We start from the raw sequence: 22,028 nt of genomic DNA, 5'->3' as shown, positions 1-22,028 counted from the left end.
CTGACTCCTACCTCTGCATAGGAGGCAATATCCTAACCACGTAAAAGCCCAGTGGGACTTTACTGATAAAGCAAAATAAATTTCCCAGTAAAGCCATTTTGGAATGGACAATCTTTTTCAGATTAGAAAGCCTTTTTCTGCTAAGACATTTTAATGAGGATAGCTCCCCTGCTGCAGTGCAGGAAAGAGTAAGACCTCCAGAGCCTTTCCTTACAAGCCAAAGAAGAGAGAATTATTGTCAGAGGCTCAGGAGCAGAAGGGCAGGGGAGAGAGCAGATAGAGAGCGGAGGAGAGGAATCAGAGGGGAGCGTAGGGGAATATGACAGTGGACCGAGAGATTCCATGAGCTTCTCCAGCGAATCAGAAGATTCCCAGGAGAGGGCGCCTATGGTAAGGGCGAGGCGAATCCCAGAGGGGACGATCCATAAACAAGGAACCAGAGGGGAGTCCCAAAGGTGCAGCGGAGGAGTAGGGCCAGTTTCCCCACCAGAGCACAGTGGAGGGGAAGAGTCACGTGAGTCAGGACCAGCTTCTCCTCCATCGGGGAGTGGGGAGACGGAGGGAAGGCCAGGTCCAGCTAGCCTCCCCGAAAGGGGGAGCAGTGACACAAGTGTAACGGTCAGAAGGAAAGTGGGAGGCTGCGCGCGCGCGCCAAGTTCAAATGTGGAGGAGCGCGGGACAGCAGAAAACCCGGATTGGGAGCCAGGTCCTAAAGCCCGAAGGAGGGGGGGGGGAGGAGTCGGGAGAATCAGCGTCAGAAGAATCTCGGAGGGCAGAGACTCCGACTAGCAGAAGGACCCAGAGAAAGAAGGAACAGAGGAAGAGGTGGAGTAAAGCTAGAATCTTAAGCTGGTGTCAGGGGGGCGGAGATTCAGATGGGACTTCTACGGTCTGACGGATAGATGTAGCGTTGCGCGCTGCACGTCTGGAAATGAGACTGAACTTCAATAAAGACTTTTAAACTTGAGCAAGAAGCAGCGTTGGTCTTGTGTGAGCTGGGACCTTGGGCAGCGCTGACAATTATGTTCTTATCAGACACTGATATTTACATGGTTAGTAGTACTCCATTAGCTGCCTGCTACCTTATGTAGTTTGATGTTCTGATTATGTCCTCCTGTCCAGGTTCGGAATCTGTACAGTTCATCAAGTAGTGCAGCTGAATAACTAGGAAGATGATCACAGATACGTAATAGCTGTTCATAGGGATTTTGCACTTTTTATCCCTAAATATTATGCATAGGGCCTTTGTTGCCTGAAACAGAGTAAAAAAACAACAGACCTTAATTCTAGGAAGTTTGGTTGTTCTCCCACAAGCAGATATCACTCGTGATGTTTGTTCTCGGAACATTGCAGTCTTAACCTAAGACTGTGAGTTAGGGTTACTTTATGGCAGAGGTAGCACCCTCTAGATGTTGTTGGACTACAACTCCCATCATCTCACACCATTGGCCCTGATGGGAGCTGGAGTCTAACAACCTCTGAGTTCTCGTTGGCCGCCCCTGTTGTATGGCTACAGTGAGAGATTCTAGCAAAACCTGGGGACAAGCAACCTAGAATATTTTTCATGTCCTTTTTGTTCCCTTCTCTGTTTTGTCCCCTCTCCCCATAAAGCCTGACATCTTCTGTAACTGGTAGCTAAGCAATATTGCCAGATTGCATCTCCAAGCATAGAGATGGTCCAGTACTGGGGCATCAGAATACTATTAATTAATTAAATTTGTATATCGCCCTTCATCTGTAGATCGCAGGGCAGTTCACAACATCAAAATACAAGCTTAAAAAACAATATACATAATAAAAACAAGAAGCAAAACACACACACAAACCAATAACAGCCCTCCCTCAAACACATTTAAAATGTTATTGGGTGTTAATCAGCCTGAAGGAAGGGACGGTTTAGCTCTGTCACAATATAGATTCCAATAAAGATTGCTTAAGCAGGTTTGGCTTGTGACACTGGTCAAGTTTGCAATATAGATTGCCTGAGCAAGCTTTGGCTTTAGATTCCAATAAAGATTGCTTAAGCAGGTTTGGCTTGTGACACTGGTCAAGTAAAGAATAAGAGGAGCCACGTAGGCTCAAAAGACAGGGAAATGGGTAAGGAACGTGCTTAACGTGATTATCCTCCTAAGGTGTACCTATAGGTTGGCAATTGGTGATTGGTGGAAGGAAGGTGTACCTATAGGTTGGCAATTGGTGATTGGTGGAAGGGAGGTGTACCTATAGGTTGGCAATTGGTGATTGGTGGAGAAATGTGTACCTACAGTATAAGAATGCCTGCCAAATGCCATGTATTTACAGCCAGTGTATTTTCAGGAGCTATCCAACTGGTTGTCTCTGTGTACAAAATGTCTTTGTACACAGATTTCAATAAACTCTTTTTCTCCAAAGAAGATTTTGCTTTCCTGGTACTTTTGTTCCCTCCAAGGTCCGGGGATGGCGTGGCTGATGGATCCCTAGGTAAATAAGGCTTCATTTCTTTGGGGGCTCGTCCGGGATAAGCCCCCTCCCCAAATATGGACCGGAGGGCCAGGCTCAACCAAGGTGAACAGCTCAGCAGCGTTTGCAGGCTCCCGTGCGCACCCCGCCTGTTTCGTGGGGGGAGCCAGCCACACTGTCCTGCAGTGGAGACATCTTGTTGAGGGAGAAAAACAAAGAGGACGGCGCCGAGGGGAAGGGAATCCGCAGCGGAAAAGGTAAGCCCGACGGAAAGGGCAGCCCGACGGAAAGGGCGAGGCCTGATCAGCCTCACCTGGTTATGCAGTAGAGTGCAGCCAGGAAGGGAAAAAAGGGCGTGGCAGGTGGGCCACCAGGAATAAAGGGGATTGGTTGCGCAGTAGAGTGCCAGCCACCAGGAAAAAAAAAAAAGGGGGGGGACTGGTTGTGCAGGAGAGTGCCACCAGCAAAAATTTGGAACAGAAGAAGGAGGGAAAATTATTTTGGTGTGTTTTGTGTATTGCATGCTGAAATTATTTTGGTGTATTTAGTGTGTTACATGTTGAAATTATATTGGTGTGTTTTGTATGTTGTATGTTGCATGTCAGATACTCTAGTGACTGAATTGTCAAGTGTGGGCCAGGGCTTAGTGTCCCCCTTGGCCGAGCGATTGTAGGGCTGTAGTGTGTGGAGTGTGAAAGAATTTACAACCTGTTAGGAGCAGAGTATTTGGAAAAAAAAAAAAAAAAAAATGGGGTCTGGGGCAAGCCAATGTAGTCCTCTGGAATGTTTTTTAAACAACTGGAAAGCAGCCACAAAGCATGATGATTGGGGAATCAAATTGAGAAGACAGAGGATGAGGACATTGTGTGAAGTTGATTGGCCCCAACAAACTAATTGGCCATCGGAGGGCAGTCTTAATTTGCAACTAATCAACCCACTGTATCAAAATATCTTGAACGTCCACCCAGACCAGATCCCCTACATTTCTACTTGGAAAACCAATGTAGAAAAGAACCCATCATGGTTGAAAGCCTGCCGAGGCAACGCCCCACAAAGTACAGTTTGTGCAGTTCGACCGGCAGGGAAGTCAGAAAGGCCCCCAGTGATACTAGACCCAGAAGATGAGGAGGGAGGAATTATTAAACCACCTCCACCCTATGCTCCACCAACTGCCCCTCAGGCAATTCCACCAGGCCCAGGTCCCCAGGCACTGGGAGGAGCTGGTCCCCAGCCCAAACCCAAGACTGATGAGTCAGAAGGAGAAGAGGATGATGAGGATGAAGAGTTTGTAGAAAGATTAGTCAAGCAGCTTTGTTGAGACTGGACAGCGGAAAGCAGGCTATGCAGTGGTAGCCCTGGAAGACCAGGTGATCGAAGCAAAGTCACTCCCCGCCTGGAACATCGGCCCAGCTGGCAGAGCTAACTGCGCTTACCAGAGCCCTGAGCCTGGCAAAGGGACAGAAGATAAACATTTATACAGATTCTAAGTATGCATTCCTGACTTTACATGCCCATGGAGCCTTATGGAAAGAAAGAGGTTTGCTTACCTCCAGAGGAAACCAGGTGGCCCACCCACAAGCTCTATTGAACCTTCTGGATGCTGTATGGGAGCCCGAGGCAGTGGCAGTTATCCATTGCTATGGCCACAAGACTGGAATGTTAACTCCATATGCTAGCCAAGATATGCAATTGAATAACTATGTACAGTCACTCTCCCAAGTTCTCTCCTGTTTCAACAGGTGGACCCAGGCTCGCACCCCATGTGTGTTAACTGAACCGTTCCATCAGTTCGAGCCAGGTGATGAAGTGTGGGTGAAAGACTGGCAGCGAGCCCCCCTACAGCCTTGCTGGAAGGGACCATACACTGTGCTACTTTCTACACCTACTGCTGTGAAGGTTGCTGGCATCACCCCGTGGGTCCACCATACTCGAGTGAAGAAAGCTATTTCAGACTGGACAGTTACACCAGATCCAGAGAACTCCCTCCGGCTGACTATCGCCAGACGCCTGGCAGACGACCGCTCTGCTGATATCACACCGGAAGCTGATATCTCTACGCACAGCTGAATAATTGGATGGGAGGGGCGCCCGCCGGGAGCACCTCCAACGTTCCAGCCTTGCAGCCTTTGTCCCCTGATAACGTCCAGAACCCTGAACGAACTTTAGTATGCATTATATGGTGTGAGGAGGAAGCAGTGGGGATTTTGACACCAAGCATTTGCAGTTTACAGGCGGCTACCTATTCGTGTGGGTGTGTAGTGGCCCATCCACCGTGGGTACCCTCTCCTTGGGGGGCAAGGTTATCCTCCACCCATCAGGGGTACCATCATCCCCCGGGGATTGAGGGGTTTTATCTCCACACCATAGGGTTTGACGCTTGGAGGTATCCCCGACCTTGTTTCCCTAACCAACTTGAGCGTCCGGATAACCCCAACCCCCTTTCCAGACCCATACCATGACTGATCTGTGGTGGGGAGAGCCCTGGCATTCTTGGGGTTGGTGGGTGGGAGTTATCTCAACTGCCCTTGTCACGTGGATGTCTCTCTCTTTTTTTTTTGCTGGCACGAGCGCCATAGAATTTGCGGGAAGAAGCGTCCCTCCTCCATCCCACTGACAGTTCTCCTTCTCTTCCTAGTTGGGGAACCCGCCTGCGCTCTGGCCCAGGGGGAAGTAGGGTCCTGGATCTCCCAGGTAAACATTACCCGTATCATGGTCACGCGGGGCATCCACAACCCTTACAACCGCTGGCTGCAAACGGCAGAAATGGTAGCTAAGGAGGAGAATAGGACCCGTTGCCTTGTTTGTGCCTTGGGACCTCTGGATGCGGCTGGGGGCATGCCCCTGCTTCCGTTGCCTCTTAATCGGACCCGAATCCAGTATACTGGAAGTAAATTCCAGTGGGGCCCATACTGGAATCATCCCTATCCCCTCCGGGTTTATCGGATTCCCGGATGGTTCTGTGTCAACCAGACCAAAAATGCCACCCTTGGACACAATATAACTTTTACTGGGCGCTCCTCATGCAAGTGTACGTGTAACCCCACTGATACCACTGAGTGTGGCGGAGCCTGCACCAATTTAAATCTTTTAGCTTTTAGTTCTATGGGTGACCATATGGCCACCCAGAACAAGGATCCTGTATATTGGATTTGTGGGACAAAGGCTTTCCACCACCTCCCCAACGGTTGGTGGGGCAATTGTTATCCAGCCTTCCTTTTACCCCCCATGTGGCTGCTCCCTACCACCTTATTTCCCCATCGCAATCACAGATCTGTTGATATCATGAATATAGCCTCAGGGAGCAAGCAGACGTGGGGAAAGGATGAATGGCCACCTGAGCGAATAATTGCCCACTATGATCCGGCCTCCTGGAACCCTGATGAGTTAGTAGCAGGTGCCAGAGAGCCCATGTACAATCTAAATCGCATAATCCGACTCCAGGCAGTAGTAGAGATTGTGGCCAATGCAACGGCCACCGCCCTTCGCCTTGTTGCTACCCAGCTGGATGAGACCCGCACTGCTGTCCTCCAGCTGCGTTTGGGAATGGACTTTATTCTGGCCAAACAAGGAGGATTTTGTGCTGCCCTCAACCTGACTGGGGGAGCATGCTGCTTCAATATTTCAGATCATGGTGAAGCCATCCGTAATCTAGCCGCAAGTATTGAGAAGGTGGCACACGTCCCTGTACAAATGTGGGAAGGATGGAATATGTCTTGGCTAGATAAGTTTTTGCCAAATGGGTGGCTCAGAGGAATGTTTTTTTATGCTCTTAGGACCAATTTTATTTTTATTGCTTCTTTGCTTCTGTATTCCCTGCTTGGTGCAATGCTTGCAAAATATGGTGCACAAAACAATGTCGCGCATGATGGGTCCCCGAGTGATAGCTTTGATGCGTGAATACCAGCCTATTGCCTTGGACGAGCCAGAAGGCTGTCCAAAAGAAGAGGAGGGAATGAAGGAAGGGACGGTTTAGCTCTGTCACAATATAGATTCCAATAAAGATTGCTTAAGCAGGTTTGGCTTGTGACACTGGTCAAGTTTGCAATATAGATTGCCTGAGCAAGCTTTGGCTTTAGATTCCAATAAAGATTGCTTAAGCAGGTTTGGCTTGTGACACTGGTCAAGTAAAGAATAAGAGGAGCCACGTAGGCTCAAAAGACAGGGAAATGGGTAAGGAACGTGCTTAACGTGATTATCCTCCTAAGGTGTACCTATAGGTTGGCAATTGGTGATTGGTGGAAGGAAGGTGTACCTATAGGTTGGCAATTGGTGATTGGTGGAAGGGAGGTGTACCTATAGGTTGGCAATTGGTGATTGGTGGAGAAATGTGTACCTACAGTATAAGAATGCCTGCCAAATGCCATGTATTTACAGCCAGTGTATTTTCAGGAGCTATCCAACTGGTTGTCTCTGTGTACAAAATGTCTTTGTACACAGATTTCAATAAACTCTTTTTCTCCAAAGAAGATTTTGCTTTCCTGGTACTTTTGTTCCCTCCAAGGTCCGGGGATGGCGTGGCTGATGGATCCCTAGGTAAATAAGGCTTCAAGCCTGGTTGAAGAGAAACGTTTTCGCCTGCTGCCTAAAGGTGTATAATGAAGGCGCCAGCTGAACCTCTGTGAGGAGAGCATTCCACAAATGGGGAGCCATTGCAGAAAACGAGTCTGGTCATATCTTGGCCTAGTTCCACAGGTTCCAGAACATACTATTGCTTGAAATGAATGATAAGATGGCACCCTTCGGTTGAACATTACTTAAAGACTGGGAATGGGAGAGAATCCGCCATAGCACAGAAGGGCAGCAGGTTAGCATGGGAGGTGAAACAGGGCAGGCCTTGTGACATACAGAGCTCTGCCCTCTAACACTTCGTTTGCTTCTGTGCTTAGCACCTTCTTGCTGCAGGGCATGAGCTGAGCAACTTATGCACATGTCCAACTCCTTCCAGAGTACATGGCCTGGGCTGGTTGCCTCTCTGCTTGCTTGCTTGCTCAGTCAGTCAGTCAGTCAGTCAGGGCAGAGGCCTTTCCCAATGGCAGTGTTGGTGATGTGCTGGGGGGAAGGCAACCAGGCAAAACAGCTAGCCAGCCAGTCCATGCCAAGAACAAGAAAGCATCCTCACAACCAGAGTGCTGGCCCCAGGAGGATTAAAAAGAAGAGAGGTGGTCTCAGAAGGTATAGCCAGGAGGGTCTGCTCCACCTGCACTCCCAGAATCAGCTGCTGAGGCAACCACCTCATTCTGCCCAATAACAGGGCCTGCCATGTTTTGCGCACTCTCTGTTTCAGGGTTTCCCAAACTTGGGTCTTCAGGGGTTTTTTGGACTACAACTCCCATCATCCCTAGCTAGCAGGACCAGTGGTGATGGATGATGGGAACTGTTGTCCAAAAACAGTTCCCAAACTTTCCCAAGTTTGGGAAACTCTGCTCTATTGGGCGGTGGCCTCCACCCAGTCTATGCTCTACCACAGCATAGCTTGTTACAATTGGAGGTAAAGGAATAGCATATTTCTCTCACGGCTAGAGGTAGAAGGGAGGAGTTGTCTGTGAACTTTCCATCTGATCCCGGGCGTTCACCGCTAAGGCAAGGTTTCCTTTTCAGCACTTCGAGAAGCTTGGCAAGAACCTGGAGTCTTACAGGCTGTTTAGCTTGGCCCAAGGCTTCCCAGATTTGAGTGATATGCCTAAAATTAAAACAAACAAATCTATATCAGTGTCTACACACCCACACCCACACCCACCCACCCACCCCATTGCTGATCTCAATCTCTCTCACATTTCTAGTGTTGTTTAAAGTGGAGTTATATGTATATACAGTGGTACCTTGGGTTACAAACTTAATTTGTTCCACAGGTCCGTTCTTAACCTGAAACTATTCTTAACCTGAGGCGCGCTTTCACTAATGGAGCCTCCCACTGACGCTGGTGCACGATTTCCGTTCTCATCCTGGGGCAAAGTTCTCAACCTGAGGTACTACTTCCGGGTTAGCAGAGTTTGTAACCTGAAGCGTTTGTAACCCGAAGCGTTTGTAACCCGAGGTACCACTGTACATGAATTAAGATGGATAAAGGAGCCCAACAGAACTGAAAGCCTGTTTGCTGCAAATAATAATTGTTTGTTTACTACTAGAGGGCTAAAAGCATTTTATAGGATTTGATATTTTCATCAGTCTAGCCAGTGTTATGAAAAAGAGGTGCCGGAACTCACCATGGACACCTCCTTCTTTTAGAATGGCAATGGAGCCCACCTGAGAGGTGCCAGGACTGAGTTCTGGTGAGCTCCAGCTAAAATAAAAAGACCTGAGTCTAGCAATGACCCCCAGAACAGACAATGTAAGAAGAGAGAGCCCTGCTGGCTATCAGGCCAATGGCCCATCTAGTCCTGCATACTGTTCTCATAGTGGCCCACCAGATGCTTGTGGGAAACCAGCAAGCATATTTTCCTCACATTTTAAACATTAGTTGTTGTTTTTTTGTATGATTAGGGGGTTTTTTGGAAATGCATGTGCAGGTATAAACAATAAACAAATTCAAAAATGCATTTTTCACGTGGTGTGGTATAATTTCTAAATAAGAGCTATGGAGTCAGTTTTGAATGAAAAGGATGCTTAGTCCCTGTTACATGGAATTTCTTATCTTGTCCATGGATATGCAGAAAATAATTGATATGTTGTTTTTGTAGACACACTTGTCTAAAAACTGCAAAATGTCACCAGCTGGAACTGCTCTGTCACAACACACCACTGGAATACAGCTCCCAAGATGGCTGCTCATGAGACAAAGGTTCCTTGCCCCCAGTGTACACAATATTGAGCTAGTTGGCTAAATATTCTGACTTGCTATAAGGCAGCATCTTATGATACTTCTTGGCTTACCCTTAGATTTTATCTCATTGTTCACCGGAATAAAATGAAGTGAATGCTGTCACCTTGGGATAATTGGTGACTATCACACTTTAGGTGCTGTCTCAAGACAGCTGTTTAGACCTTTTGCTAGCTCAGTGTAATTGAATCACCAAGAATATTTACATTGGTTCAAGAAGTGACAAAGGTCACCTACAATATTCTGGTATAAGTTCTGAATATTTGAGTAGGTAGAGCGAGTGATATCGTTGCCAGTTTAACCCACAGATTTTTCCATCAGAGGCAACCAGAGGAACTCACACAGGTGAATCAATGTTATTTCCCTGTGTGGCATGGCAGTTGGAGCGCAGAACCTGGGAGACTTGGGTTCAAATTCCCACTCAGTCATGAAACTCACCTGGTGGCCTTGGGCAAGTCAAAGCCTAACTTACTTCACAGGGAATCATGGACGACAACTCAGTTCCTCACCTGTCACAAAGCAATGAGAGTTTCAGAAGGCTTGAAACAGTTTCTTCCGTGTGTTTTTCAGCCAGGAGGCACACAGCCCCTATGGCAACTTCTCTTGCACTAGGTTCCTGGATAGCTCGCAGGTGGAAATAAATAATATCAATGATTTCTGGCACCTGGGATAAAACAAAACAAGGGTTTACACTGATGATTCTCTCACAGTTTCTGTTGCTTTTGCATTTTATCTTGTATTTTTGCTCCTCAGATATGAATGCTGTAGCACTTCTTTGTGCCTAGGTGAGAATGGCTTGCAGTGCAACAGAAAAGATAGCAGTTTGGGTAAATGGCCATGCTCTTGTCATAAAGAGGTTAGAATGAACTAAACAAATTGCACCACTGCACTACAATGGTTATATATGCAGCTCCTCCAACCAGTAGACCCCTGCTATTTAGATACTGATCTAACCTGAGAATAATTTGGATGTTTAGAACATGTCTAAACATGATTGCTACTAGGCTGACTTGCGGTGACTGACTCTCAGCTGAGAGTTTTTGAAACAGGCATTACAGACAGGGATTGGGTTGAATTCAGAATTGGGGGAGTGCGTACAGTAATATGAACTCTCATAGCTTAGAAAGCTGCACCAATATATATATATATGCATATGTAGCAGAGAGGGCTTGCTAGACAGAGATAAGAGAGGCCCACTATTCTTTACTAGGGATGGACAAAATGCTCTTAATGTTCATGTTCCTTGCATATGAGTAGACCGACATGTTCATTCCATTCTGTGCGGATTTGTTTGGCAAAATCCTTTAAATATTCTGCACGCTTTAAAAATCATTTATCAACGATAAAGAACTTTCAAGGTAGCCTGAGGGCTTCCCTGAACATCTCCTCCTCCTCCTCTCTCTCTTTTTTCCTTCTTAAAAAACATTTCTAGTTGCTCAGAGCAGTTAGAAAGCGCAGCACTTGCCACAGCCATGGAAAACTTTTGATTAAAAAATGCATGGAAGAAGTATGGTGTGCCATCCCTGCCAGGTGATTTTTGGGAGAAAAAGATGGTTGAGCTCCGGCACCTCCTTTTCTAGAAAAATAGCACAGTGTACACACATTACTATATTTGCATTCAGTCATTTTGTGCAAGTGTCAACCAACTAGATACCTGCTAGCACTTCTGAGTTTGATTTAATTTGCTGGAATCTGACCTACATATGGATGTTCGTAACAAGCAGACTGATCAGATACAGCAGCGCAGTTGCTTTGCTTCTAGAGAACTACAGATAGTTCATCCTGTCTTTGTTTTGGTATAGGAACATAGGAAGCTGACTTATACTGAATCAGACCATTGGCTCAACAGCTCAATTTTACCTACACTGACCACTGATGGCCGTTCCAGTCTCTGGCCACTGGCAGGGCTGAAAATAGTGTTATGAAAGGTTAATTCCTGTTATGTCCCTCAGTGTGGCAATGCAAGGATATAGCAGGTGAAATACTGATGTCATTGATCACTTAGCATGGTCACCTTGCAGTGTGAAGAACCTTTAAATGACCTTTAAAGCCCTAAATGGCCTCGGTCCTGTATAACTGAAGGAGCGTCTCCACCCCCATTCGTTCAGCCCGGACACTGAGATCCAGCACTGAGGGCCTTCTAGCAGTTCCCTCATTGCGAGAAGTGAGGTTATAGGGAACCAGACAGAGGGCCTTCTCGGTAGTGGTGCCCACCCTGTGGAACACCCTCCCTTCAGATGTGAAGGAAATAAGCAGTTGTCCTATCATTAAAAGACATCTGAAGGCAGCCCTGTTTAGGGAAGTTTTTAATATTTAATGCTGTACTGTTTTTAACATCTGATTGAGAGCTGCCCAGAGTGGCTGGGGAGACTCAGCCGGATGGGCGGGGTATAAATAATAAATTATTATTCTTATTATTATTTTCAATTCCCTCTCTATACCATAGCTCAGTACAGTATTGCAGACAATCTCAGGTTCAAACCTTGGCTTCTCCAGGGAGGGCTGGAAGTTCCCCAGTCTGAAACCCATCTGCAAGCCCTGACAAGGCGAGGAAGGAGTTTACTGAGCAAAACCCAAAGGGATTAATCAATTAGTAATAGTTATCCGGACTAGCTCATGGATGTGAGTGAGGGCAATCTGCCTGTGACATCTGTCACCTCACTGATTGCTAGAGATGATCCGGCAGATCACTAACTGGATTTTCTCTGCCTCTCATACCCAGCTGAAGTTCTCCTTGCCTCTTGCGTTTGCATGCACGTCCTTCTAATTTTGCCACCCCTAACATTTCACTGCCTTAGGCAGGTGTGCAGTTCGCCTAATGGTTAAACCATCCCTGGAGGCACTGCTGCCCTTGTGGAGCCCCAGAAGTTCCTGGCTGTGATGCAGTTCTAAGGTCAGGAAATGGGGATGCAAAAAGTGCCAATGAATATCCAAGAAAATGGAGCTCATCCAGTGAAGGCGGCTGATTGGGTGAAGCTGTGGCCCTCGTTTGTCTGGAAAGACTATGTGCAGCAGCAAAACACCTAAAGGGCAGGTAGCAAGGGGGAGAGAACTGAGGTGGCTGTGACAACACTGCTCTTGGGAAGAAACTACCTGACAGGCTAAACCTATAACTGGGCTAGCAGATCCCTTTCCTGGATCAGAACAATGCAAGCAGGCAACCAAATAAGCTGGCATACAAACCGCTAGTTGCTTCAGTACTTTTGTCTATCTCTAGAATTCATTGCTAGAACCCACAAGGCACAACCACCTCAATTTTCTGAAACCCATAAGCACCTCTCTTTTTTTACCTTTCCCCTCAGTTTGTTCCTCTCTTTTTTCAAGATTGAATTTAGCATAGCTGAAGCTGCCTGGATGCTATTTTTTTCTGTGTCCCTCAGGCTAGCAATGGCTAAAAGTATCTGGCCCGTCACAGTGGACTCTGCATCAGCTCCTTCAGGTATCTGAAATAAAACAGAGAAGAGGCAGTTGTGGGGGATACATCGGCAAAGGCATCCATTAACCAAAAGATGAACACTCGCAATAGACAAGCTAAAAGTATTGCTGAACTGGAGAAGTTGGATTTAATGGTTGGAGTGCTCGAGTCAGACTAGAGAGACCCAGAACCAACTCCCCACTGGGTTGAACTTGGGCCAGTCACTATCTCTCAGCCTAACTCAGTGATCTTTCAGAGGTTTTGTGAGGATAAAAAGGGGCACAGGTACATATGCTGCCTTGAGCTCCTTGGAGGAGAGGCAAGAAAACAAACAAAATGATCTGATTTCTAACATACACTCACATACATTCCAACATCACAATTACAGTATTCAAATGTAAAGCAGGGACAAAAATACTCTGAAAGGTTTCCAAGATTATATGAGATGTCCAGGCAGAAAGAAGACCTAGGTCAGGGGTAGGGAACCTTTGGCCTTCCAGATGTTGCTCCCATCATCCCTGCCCATTGGCTGCCCTGGCTGAGGCTGATAGTACTTGGTGCCCAGTAACATGTGGCCACAGGCCGTCTGTCACCCAGACCAGTGTTTCCCAAACTTGGGTCTCCAGCCGCTTTCGGACTACAACTCCCATCATCCCTAGCTAGCAGGACCAGTGGTCAGGGATTATAGGAATTGTAGTCCGAAAACAGCTGGAGTTTGGGAAACACTGGCCTAGACCATCAAGGCAAGCGTGTGGAAACAGAGGTCTTCTCCCATAACAAGAGGGAGATGTAAATATATAACTTCTAAATCTGCAAACGAGCGAGTCTTTTCACAAAAGTGGTATAAAGTGGCTCTGGTTTGTAATACAAATGTGTATAAAACTCACACTGGCACAATGCTCATTCACTTTACAAATGTCTGCATGAGAGGGAGTGTCATCAATATCGTGTGAGGAAAGCACCTGGGTGTTTTAATCTCACGTGTAAAAAAGTTCATGGCATGGAAAGAGCGAAAGTTTGGAGGCTGCAGGAGGAAGTGTAAAGAGGGAAGCCTCTTCACCCCTGAGGAGGATGCAAAAATGTGAACATAGACGTGATGGTCTTGACAGAGTTAGGTGCACTGAAGATAAAATATTCCATAAATGCTACAAACCTATAACTGCTTACCTGAGAGTAAGTCTCACTGAACTCCATTAGACCTACATCAGAGTAAACAGACATAGACTTGTGCTTTAAGGGGATCTGTGTTGTATTGTTGTGGCCAATGATGTGTGAAGACTTGGTGCAAAAGGAGAAGATGATAGCTTGGAAAGAGAAATCCTCAGAGTGATTGTACCTGATTAAGGTTTTCGTTTTCTGGTGGCGGCGGCGAGATAACATGATGACCTTTCTTCTCTTTTTCCTTCACGAGAAAGTCCCCAGGCTCTGACACTGGCTTGGCAGCAGAGACTTTCTCTCGAATTTGTGTTTCTGTTTTCAGCACACAGTATTTTTTCTTGCTCGGCACAAACATCTGGGCTGTATATGGATTTGTTGCCTTTTCCTGGGTCATACCATCTTTTGGGCTATCAAAGTTGGTTTGTGTAGCCTTATCTTCACAGGTAAAGTCTGGTTCACTAGCATATGCCGTGCTCATCCCAACATGTGGGCCGTAGGTCTTTTTAATCTTTTCTTTTACAACCATGGTTGATCTAGAAGAAAACACACACACACACACACACACAAACTTTTGTCACAGTATAACGTTATACATATCTCAAATTCTCCCAAGGAAGTGTGCATGAGATTGCAGCCTTATTCTTTTTTTTATTAAAGGTTTTCAACCGAATATACCATAAAATCCAAACTAATAAAAAGAATAATAGAAAACAATATATCAAACAGAAAAAAACCAAAGAGAAAAAGAAAGGTACATTGATAATAATCCTCATATGATCCTCATAAAATAAAAAATTATAAATATATCTGTGTAGCCCTCGGTCACCATTTTACCTTAATCTTCACACAGAGTTTAATCCTCCCACCTCCCTGAGAAAAACCACTCTGACCTGCCTCTCATAGAGGCCCCTTCCTCTTCTCTCTGTCAGCTCCCTGTATGTATCTTGATTTATCACAAATATAATTATTTAGCTGTTAAGACATACATCTAGTTAATATTATCAGAGAGCACCCAAAAATCAAAGATCACACAAGAAACCCAGACCGAAAGAAAAAGAAAAACTTGGTTTATGGGGTTGTTGCTGTTCTCAGTATCAGAGACACAAGTTTGCTACAGTGTCTGGGGTTGCATGCATGCCATACACCTGAAGAGCCATTCCTCCCCCTCCAAGAATCTTGGGAACTATAGTTTGCTCAGGGTGCTGGGAATTGTGGCACTCTCTCTGTGTAGGGTAAGCTACAGTTCCCACAATTTGTGGGGAGGGGGACATGCTTTAAATGTATGGTGTATATGCGCTATAGGAGTAATGATTAGATAGTTAAAATAGAAAGCAGATTTCATTTCTTCTTGGGTTTTATTTCATAGTGCTTTTGAAACCTCAAATTGAGACAAGGTGAAGTTTATTCTAACTGCACCCAGGTATGTTTTAAAGAATCATTTCCCACCAGGACATAATTGAAGGGTCACTTCCAATTGACATGAATTTTCAGTTGCCTACAGAATCCATTGGAATTTATCCTGCGTACAAAGAAACAAATCCCAACACACACTAAATACAACCGCTCTTATTACTTAGCCATCAAACTAAACGCAATAAAAACCCATGCTGAGATTCACAACAACAAAAGCCAAGAAAGACTTCTGGAATGTTTTGACAGCCAAAATCTCTGGAAGGACTGAAGACCAGTCAGAACAATTTTTTTAAAATGCTGGTTGCAGAAGACAAATACCAGTGGCTATGTCTGGCACCAGCAAGTCTCTGGTGAGTTAATGGAGGCACAGAGAAGCAACAGACCACGTGGAGCCATCTACTTACAACCTGCATGGTTGGAACCAGTCATATATTTCCCGTTCTGCTGCAGCAGTTTCTGCCTCACTGGAATGTAGCAATGATAGGATCAGTGCTCACCAGGGCCTGGGTCACAATGGATCTTATCGCGTCAGAGCTTTTGTGGCTACCACGGTAACAACATCACCAAGGGCACCCAGTGTTCCAGTGGTTGTCAAGGGTATCGCCAGGGCTACCAACTCAGGCAGTTTTGTTTTCCTTTTTCAGATGCAGGAACTCAAGAGTCCAAGTAATATTATTATTGCTTTTCTATCCCACCTTTTCTCCAAAGAGCTCAAAGTGGCGTATACAGTTCTCTCCCTCATTTAGTCCCACAACAACCCTGTGAGGTAATTTAGGCTGAGAGACTAACATAAGGACACCCAGTGAGCTTCATGGCCAACTAGGAATTTGAATCCTGGTCTCCTAGGTCCTAATCCAACACTCTAACTACTATGCCACACTATCAGGGCTAGAATTCTTGTTCTGAATTCCTTTTTTCATTGCAGAGAAGAAACTAGAATGGTTTTGGCAAGCGTTCACCCAGTGATGGGTGGGGTCAAAAACACATAGAGAGACACATCACGATAACAGCGACCTTTGGTGTGGCCCTGGCCATTGCAATGCTCTTCTTTCTACACTTGATCAGATTGCCACCACGTCCCAAAAAGCATCCCATCTCTGCACAGAGGCCACAGAGGAAGGATATGGATCTCCTCCTTTTGATCTGCAGGTGGTTTCCAGGGCTGCTAAATGGAAAGGAGCCAGCCGACACCTGAACTTTGTGGCACCCCTTCTTTGAATGTATGTGATTATCAATGCATGAGACAGTGTGGCTAACCACAGTCTTGAATTCCTGTCAACTTCCATCAGCAAAACAGAATAAACGAAATTGCACATTTCTGCCAACACCGATCAAGAGCTTCTGAGCAGCACTTCCCTGTCAGCCTTCATAAATACTGAAAAGGACATTCCTACTGATTTCCTAACAAGAGACGAGGCAGCAACGAATTATTAACATGTCAATTGTGCTGCTGCTGCTGCTTGTGTGAGTGTTGGGAAGACCGCTCCCTCTCCTGCCAACTCCATCTGGCCTAGGGGGCGGGGCCTGCACTCACTGCCACAGCATAAGAGGCCTGAGAGAGACCTCTGGGACACGGCTGCTGCTGCTGCTGCTCGCGTGAGTGTTTGGGAGGACCGCTCCCTCTCCTGCCAACTCCATCCGGCCTAGGGGGCGGGGCCTGCACTCACTGCCACAGCATAAGAGGCCTGAGAGAGGCCTCCGGGACACGGCTGCTGCTGCTGCTTGTGTGAGTGTTGGGAAGACCGCTCCCTCTCCTGCCAACTCCATCTGGCCTAGGGGGCGGGGCCTGCACTCACCGCCACAGCTTGAGGGCCTCCATCAAGGCCTCCGGGACACGGCTGCTGCTGCTTGTGTGAGTGCTGGGAAGACCGCTCCCTCTCCTGCCAACTCCATCCGGCCTAGGGGGCGGGGCCTGCACTACCACTACAGTTTAGAGGCCTGAGCAGCTACCGGCAGCAATGGACAAAATGGTTTTAAATGTTTTAACCGCTTTTAATTTGCAGCACCTTAAATGGTGGTTGTTGTTTTTTATAATATTATATTATTTCATTATTTTATTTTTGCTTGGGGTGGGATAAGCATTTAGTCAGCACTATTGTTTCTTGTTTGTTTTGTTTTGTTTTATTATTATTATTATTCTGTTAAATTATTATATAGTTTGTATTTTGCTTTTTAAGGGGAAGGGTCATGGCTGCCTGGGAGTGGGCCTCAGCCAATAGATTGGGTGGGGCAGGTTCCACAGGGGGGGATGTATTGGGACACCCGATCTCAGTGATCACGGGCAGGAGGAGGAGTTATGCTAAGACCAGACCATGTCATTACCGAGGAGGCTGGTTTAGTCGTTGTTTGAGGACTATCCCTGCCTCCAGGTCTGGTCCTGACCGGAAGGATACAGTAATCAGCAAGGGAAACCCACATGACCTGAAAGTGTTGCTGTGCAATGCCAGGTCAATGATGAATAAAACCACTGCCATCCACGACCTGATTGTGGATGGAGGATTTGACCTGGCATGTGTGACAGAGACCTGGTTGGATGAAGCAGATGGGCCTGTCCTTGCCGCTGCTTGCCCACCAGGTTTCTCTTACGCACAGCAACCCAGGTCATGTGGGCGGGGAGGGGGGGTTGCAGTGATTTTTAGGAAGTCATTAGTCTGCACCAGGCGTCCTATTGGGAAGACCCAGTTTTCTGAGTGCATGTTCTGGAAGTTGGGCAATAGGGGCAGTACAGGATTCCTACTGGTGTACCGACCTCCCCGCTGCACCAAGGATTCCCTGCCCGAGCTGCTTCAGGTCGTGGCGGATATGCTCCTGGAGACACCTAGCTTGGTTGTCCTGGGGGATTTTAACATCCATGCCGACACGACCTTACAAGGGGCCGCTCGGGACTTCGTGGAAAGCATGGCCTCCATGGGGCTGTCCCTGAATAAGTTTGGCCCAACTCATAGCCGTGGACATGCCTTAGACTTGGTGTTCACCTCTATGGATGTTGGTGATCTGACACTAACTAAAAGCGAAACAAAAGAAGTGCCATGGTCAGATCACTTCCTGGTGCAACTGGACTTCTCCGCAACCCTTCCCCTCTGCAGGGAGGTGGGACCGATTCGGATGGTCCGCCCCCACCACTTAATGGATCCAATTGGCTTCCAGAGAGTGGTAGGGGATGCTTTATCCCAAGCTGATGGCCTTTCAGCTGATTCCCTGGTGGCACGCTGGAATACGGAGTTAACCAGGGCTATTGACTGTCTGGCTCCGAAGCGCCCTCTCCGATTGCATGGAGCCCGGAGAGCCCCGTGGTTTTCCCCGGAGCTGAGGGTGATGAAACAATCGTTGAGACGGCTAGAGCGCCGGTGGCGGAAAACTCATTCTGAATCAGACCGGACACGGGTTAGAGCTCAACGTCGAGCCTACCAAGTGGCAATGGCGACGGCGAAGAGGGCCTTCTTCACCGCCTCCATTGCATCTGCAGAAAACAGCAGCAGGAGACTTTTTCAAGTGGTTCGCAATCTATCGGAACCACCTGTACCACCGGGGCCTGGTAGGGACCCCAAGATCTCCTGCAATGCTTTTGCAAAGTTTTTTGCAGATAAAATCGCTCAGATTCAGAAGGAGGTAGACTCCACCGTGGGAGCAGGGCCAGGGCGGGAGAGTGCTAGAGTTCTGTCTGGTCCTGTTACATGGGATCAATTCCAATCTGTTACCTCCGAGGATGTGGACAGGCTGCTTGGACAAGTGAAACCGGCCACCTGTCTCCTTGATCCTTGCCCATCCTGGCTGATAAAAGCAAGCCGGGAAGGGCTGGGCGATGGGCTCTGCGGGGTGGTGAATGCTTCCCTCTGTGAGGGAGCCTTCCCAGGCCCGCTGAAAGAGGCGGTCATTAAACCGCTTCTTAAAAAAACATCTTTAGACCCGGCCAATTTGGCCAACTATCGCCCAGTCTCAAATCTGCCATTCTTGGGCAAGGTGATTGAGCGGGTGGTTGCTGAACAACTCCAAGCACGCCTGGAGGAAACGGACCATTTGGATCCCTTCCAATCAGGATTCAGGCCTCACCATGGGACTGAAACTGCCTTGGTCGCGCTGGTTGATGATCTCCGGCGGGCTAGGGACAAAGGTGAGAGCTGTTTCCTAGTTCTGCTGGATCTCTCAGCGGCCTTTGACACCATCGACCATAATATCCTTCTGGACCGTCTAGAGGGGCTGGGAGCTGGGGGCACTGTCATACAGTGGTTCCGCTCCTTCCTCCTGGGCCGTGTCCAGAAAGTGGTGGTGGGGGATGAGTGTTCAGACCCCTGGGCTCTCACTTGTGGGGTGCCTCAGGGTTCTGTCCTCTCCCCCATGCTTTTTAATATCTATATGAAGCCGCTGGGATAGATCATCAGGGGGTTTGGACTGGGTGTTCATCAGTATGCAGATGACACCCAGCTCTACCTCTCCTTTAAATCAGAACCAGTGAAGGCGGTGAAGGTCCTGTGTGAGTGCCTGGACGCGGTTGGAGGATGGATGGCGGCTAACAGATTGAGGTTGAATCCTGACAAGACAGAAGTACTGTTTTTGGGGGACAGGGAGCGGGTTGGTGTGGGGGATTCCCTGGTCTTGAATGGGGTAACTGTGCCCCTGAAGGACCAGGTGCGCAGCCTGGGAGTCATTTTGGACTCACAGCTGTCCATGGAGGCGCAGGTTAACTCTGTGTCCAGGGCAGCTGTCTACCAGCTCCACCTGGTACGCAGGCTAAGACCCTACCTGCCCGCGAACTGTCTCGCCAGAGTGGTGCATGCTCTAGTTATCTCACGCTTGGACTACTGCAACGCGCTCTACGTGGGGCTACCTTTGAAGGTGACCCGGAAACTGCAATTAATCCAGAATGCGGCAGCTAGACTGGTGACTGGGAGTGGCCGCCGGGACCACATAACACCGGTTCTGAGAGATCTGCATTGGCTCCCAGTACGTTTCCGAGCACGATTCAAAGTGTTGGTGCTGACCTTTAAAGCCCTAAACGGCCTCGGTCCTGTATACCTGAAGGAGCGTCTCCACCCCCATCGTTCAGCCCGGACACTGAGATCCAGCGCCGAGGGCCTTCTGGCGGTTCCCTCATTGCGAGAAGTGAGGCTACAGGGAACCAGACAGAGGGCCTTCTCGGTAGTGGCGCCCGCCCTGTGGAACGCCCTCCCATCAGATGTCAAAGAGATAAATAATTACCTGACATTCAGAAGACATCTTAAGGCAGCCCTGTTCAGGGAAGTTTTTAATATGTAACGCTGTACTGTTTTTAACACTGATTGGGAGCCGCCCAGAGTGGCTGGGGAAACTCAGCCAGATGGGCGGGGTATAAATAATAAATTATTATTATTATTATTATAAGCCCTGGTATGATTCCTCCCTGAAATATACTCAGAGTCGCAAAGTGATTTCATGCTCTTTATTCAGCTCATAGTGGTGAGGAGGAATGAATGAATGTCCCCTCAAAGTATCTGCTTTATATACATTATTTACACAATGGGCTGCACATGATTGGCTAATTCCGGAATTCTACTGTAAGCCAATCAGGTTGTGGATTCACTTCTATCTGGAGCATGATTGGGTGGTTCCTGCCAACCAATCATACTGCTGCATTGTTCTAGGACCAATCAGACTGCTGCCTTTTGGATCCTATTGTTCTAGGACCAATCAGACTGCTGCAGTTTGGATCCTATTCAACTCAGTACATAACACTCCCTCTCTTACAAAGCTCTGTATTAGGTACAAAACATTATATTGTTTCATTATTTACTGTGTCCTATCTACTTATACTTGGTACTGCAGAATTGGGAATGAGAAGAAACACTATTAAAACAGGTTCATTCTGATGATTATTAGTTTTATGCAGTCCTTCACTAGAATTGGTTCTAGTTAGTTTGCACAACTGTTGATTGCATTCATTTTTTAATTGTTTAAATTCCTGGTTCTGATTGTGCATGCTTTTGTGCTACTGCTTTACTGGTGTGGATCACTGACAGGTCACAAGTTGTTGTCACCTCCTATTCCAATATTCACTTATATAAACATATATTGGTATAGCTGTTTATTCTAAACATCTTTTAGTACTCTTCATACTCAATGGTTGATGTGCATATCTACAAATGTAAAGTATAAATGTGATAAACACATAGTTCGTACAGGAACACCATCAGGGAGCGGTGAGTCATTGAACTTTCTTGCTACGTGTAGGTTCAGGGGCAAACCTCACTTGACTCTGTATAAAATGGGCACAATGGCCCCGTCTCACAATCTGATGAAAGGTCAGTTCTGGGGAATGAAGTTTTCATTTGCCTGTACTTAGACAACAGCATTCAAGAGCAGCCTTAGCATTTGTGGAGGTCAAGCCAAAAGAGAGGGAGTCTTCCTGGAAAACATTTTGATCTGCCACATCCCCTATTACCTGTGCTGGGATGATGGTGGAACCATCTGAAGTTCCATGTTGCTAGGCAAGAGACATAGACCAAAACTGGGGGGGTGGGAGGAACTGGGCTGTTGGAATCCATAAGCATGAACAACTCTGACATATAGTCATTGAGATGTTTGGAACTTCTGTATCTTGGCAAAATTGCTGTAAATAATTACCTGAGCTGGGGCAGGGGACCAGAGAACACACATGGCATGACTGTCCTTAGTTGATCTCTAGTTAATCACAACTGGATCCCTTGAAGAAGACCTTTGGAGAACACAGTCTTGTATGTTGCATCCTTTGTGAGGATATCTACCTTTGACAGTATGGCGTTGATGGATGGGCCAGACAGATGATCCAACTGG

General features: G+C 47.1%; 1 protein-coding gene and 1 long non-coding RNA gene across 4 annotated transcripts in view; one reads left to right on the top strand and one right to left on the bottom strand.

Annotated features, from left to right (window-relative positions):
• The window catches only part of LOC128411902 (maestro heat-like repeat-containing protein family member 6), a 33,949-nt gene extending 18,193 nt beyond the window's left edge, over positions 1 to 15,756 (bottom strand). For all 3 annotated transcript variants that reach the window (XM_053384472.1, XM_053384474.1, XM_053384473.1), the window contains exons 1-6: positions 15,647 to 15,756; positions 14,008 to 14,362; positions 12,547 to 12,699; positions 9,766 to 9,920; positions 7,954 to 8,119; positions 1,083 to 1,252 (exon numbers count right to left, since the gene is read on the bottom strand). In XM_053384472.1, coding sequence (XP_053240447.1) covers positions 1,083 to 1,252; positions 7,954 to 8,119; positions 9,766 to 9,920; positions 12,547 to 12,699; positions 14,008 to 14,355 — 992 coding nt within the window. In that variant the 5' untranslated portion in view covers positions 14,356 to 14,362; positions 15,647 to 15,756. The remainder of the gene's footprint in view (positions 1 to 1,082; positions 1,253 to 7,953; positions 8,120 to 9,765; positions 9,921 to 12,546; positions 12,700 to 14,007; positions 14,363 to 15,646) is intronic.
• LOC128411903 (uncharacterized) lies at positions 1,891 to 4,343 on the top strand. Its single transcript, XR_008329958.1, has 2 exons — positions 1,891 to 2,696; positions 4,179 to 4,343. It is a non-coding gene; the product is annotated as an uncharacterized LOC128411903 (long non-coding RNA).
• Positions 15,757 to 22,028: the final 6,272 nt, after the last annotated feature.

The sequence above is a fragment of the Podarcis raffonei genome, chromosome 4, assembly GCF_027172205.1.
Source record: "Podarcis raffonei isolate rPodRaf1 chromosome 4, rPodRaf1.pri, whole genome shotgun sequence".
Taxonomy (NCBI): Eukaryota; Metazoa; Chordata; class Lepidosauria; order Squamata; family Lacertidae; genus Podarcis; species Podarcis raffonei.
This window is presented reverse-complemented; position numbering and strand designations above follow the sequence as displayed.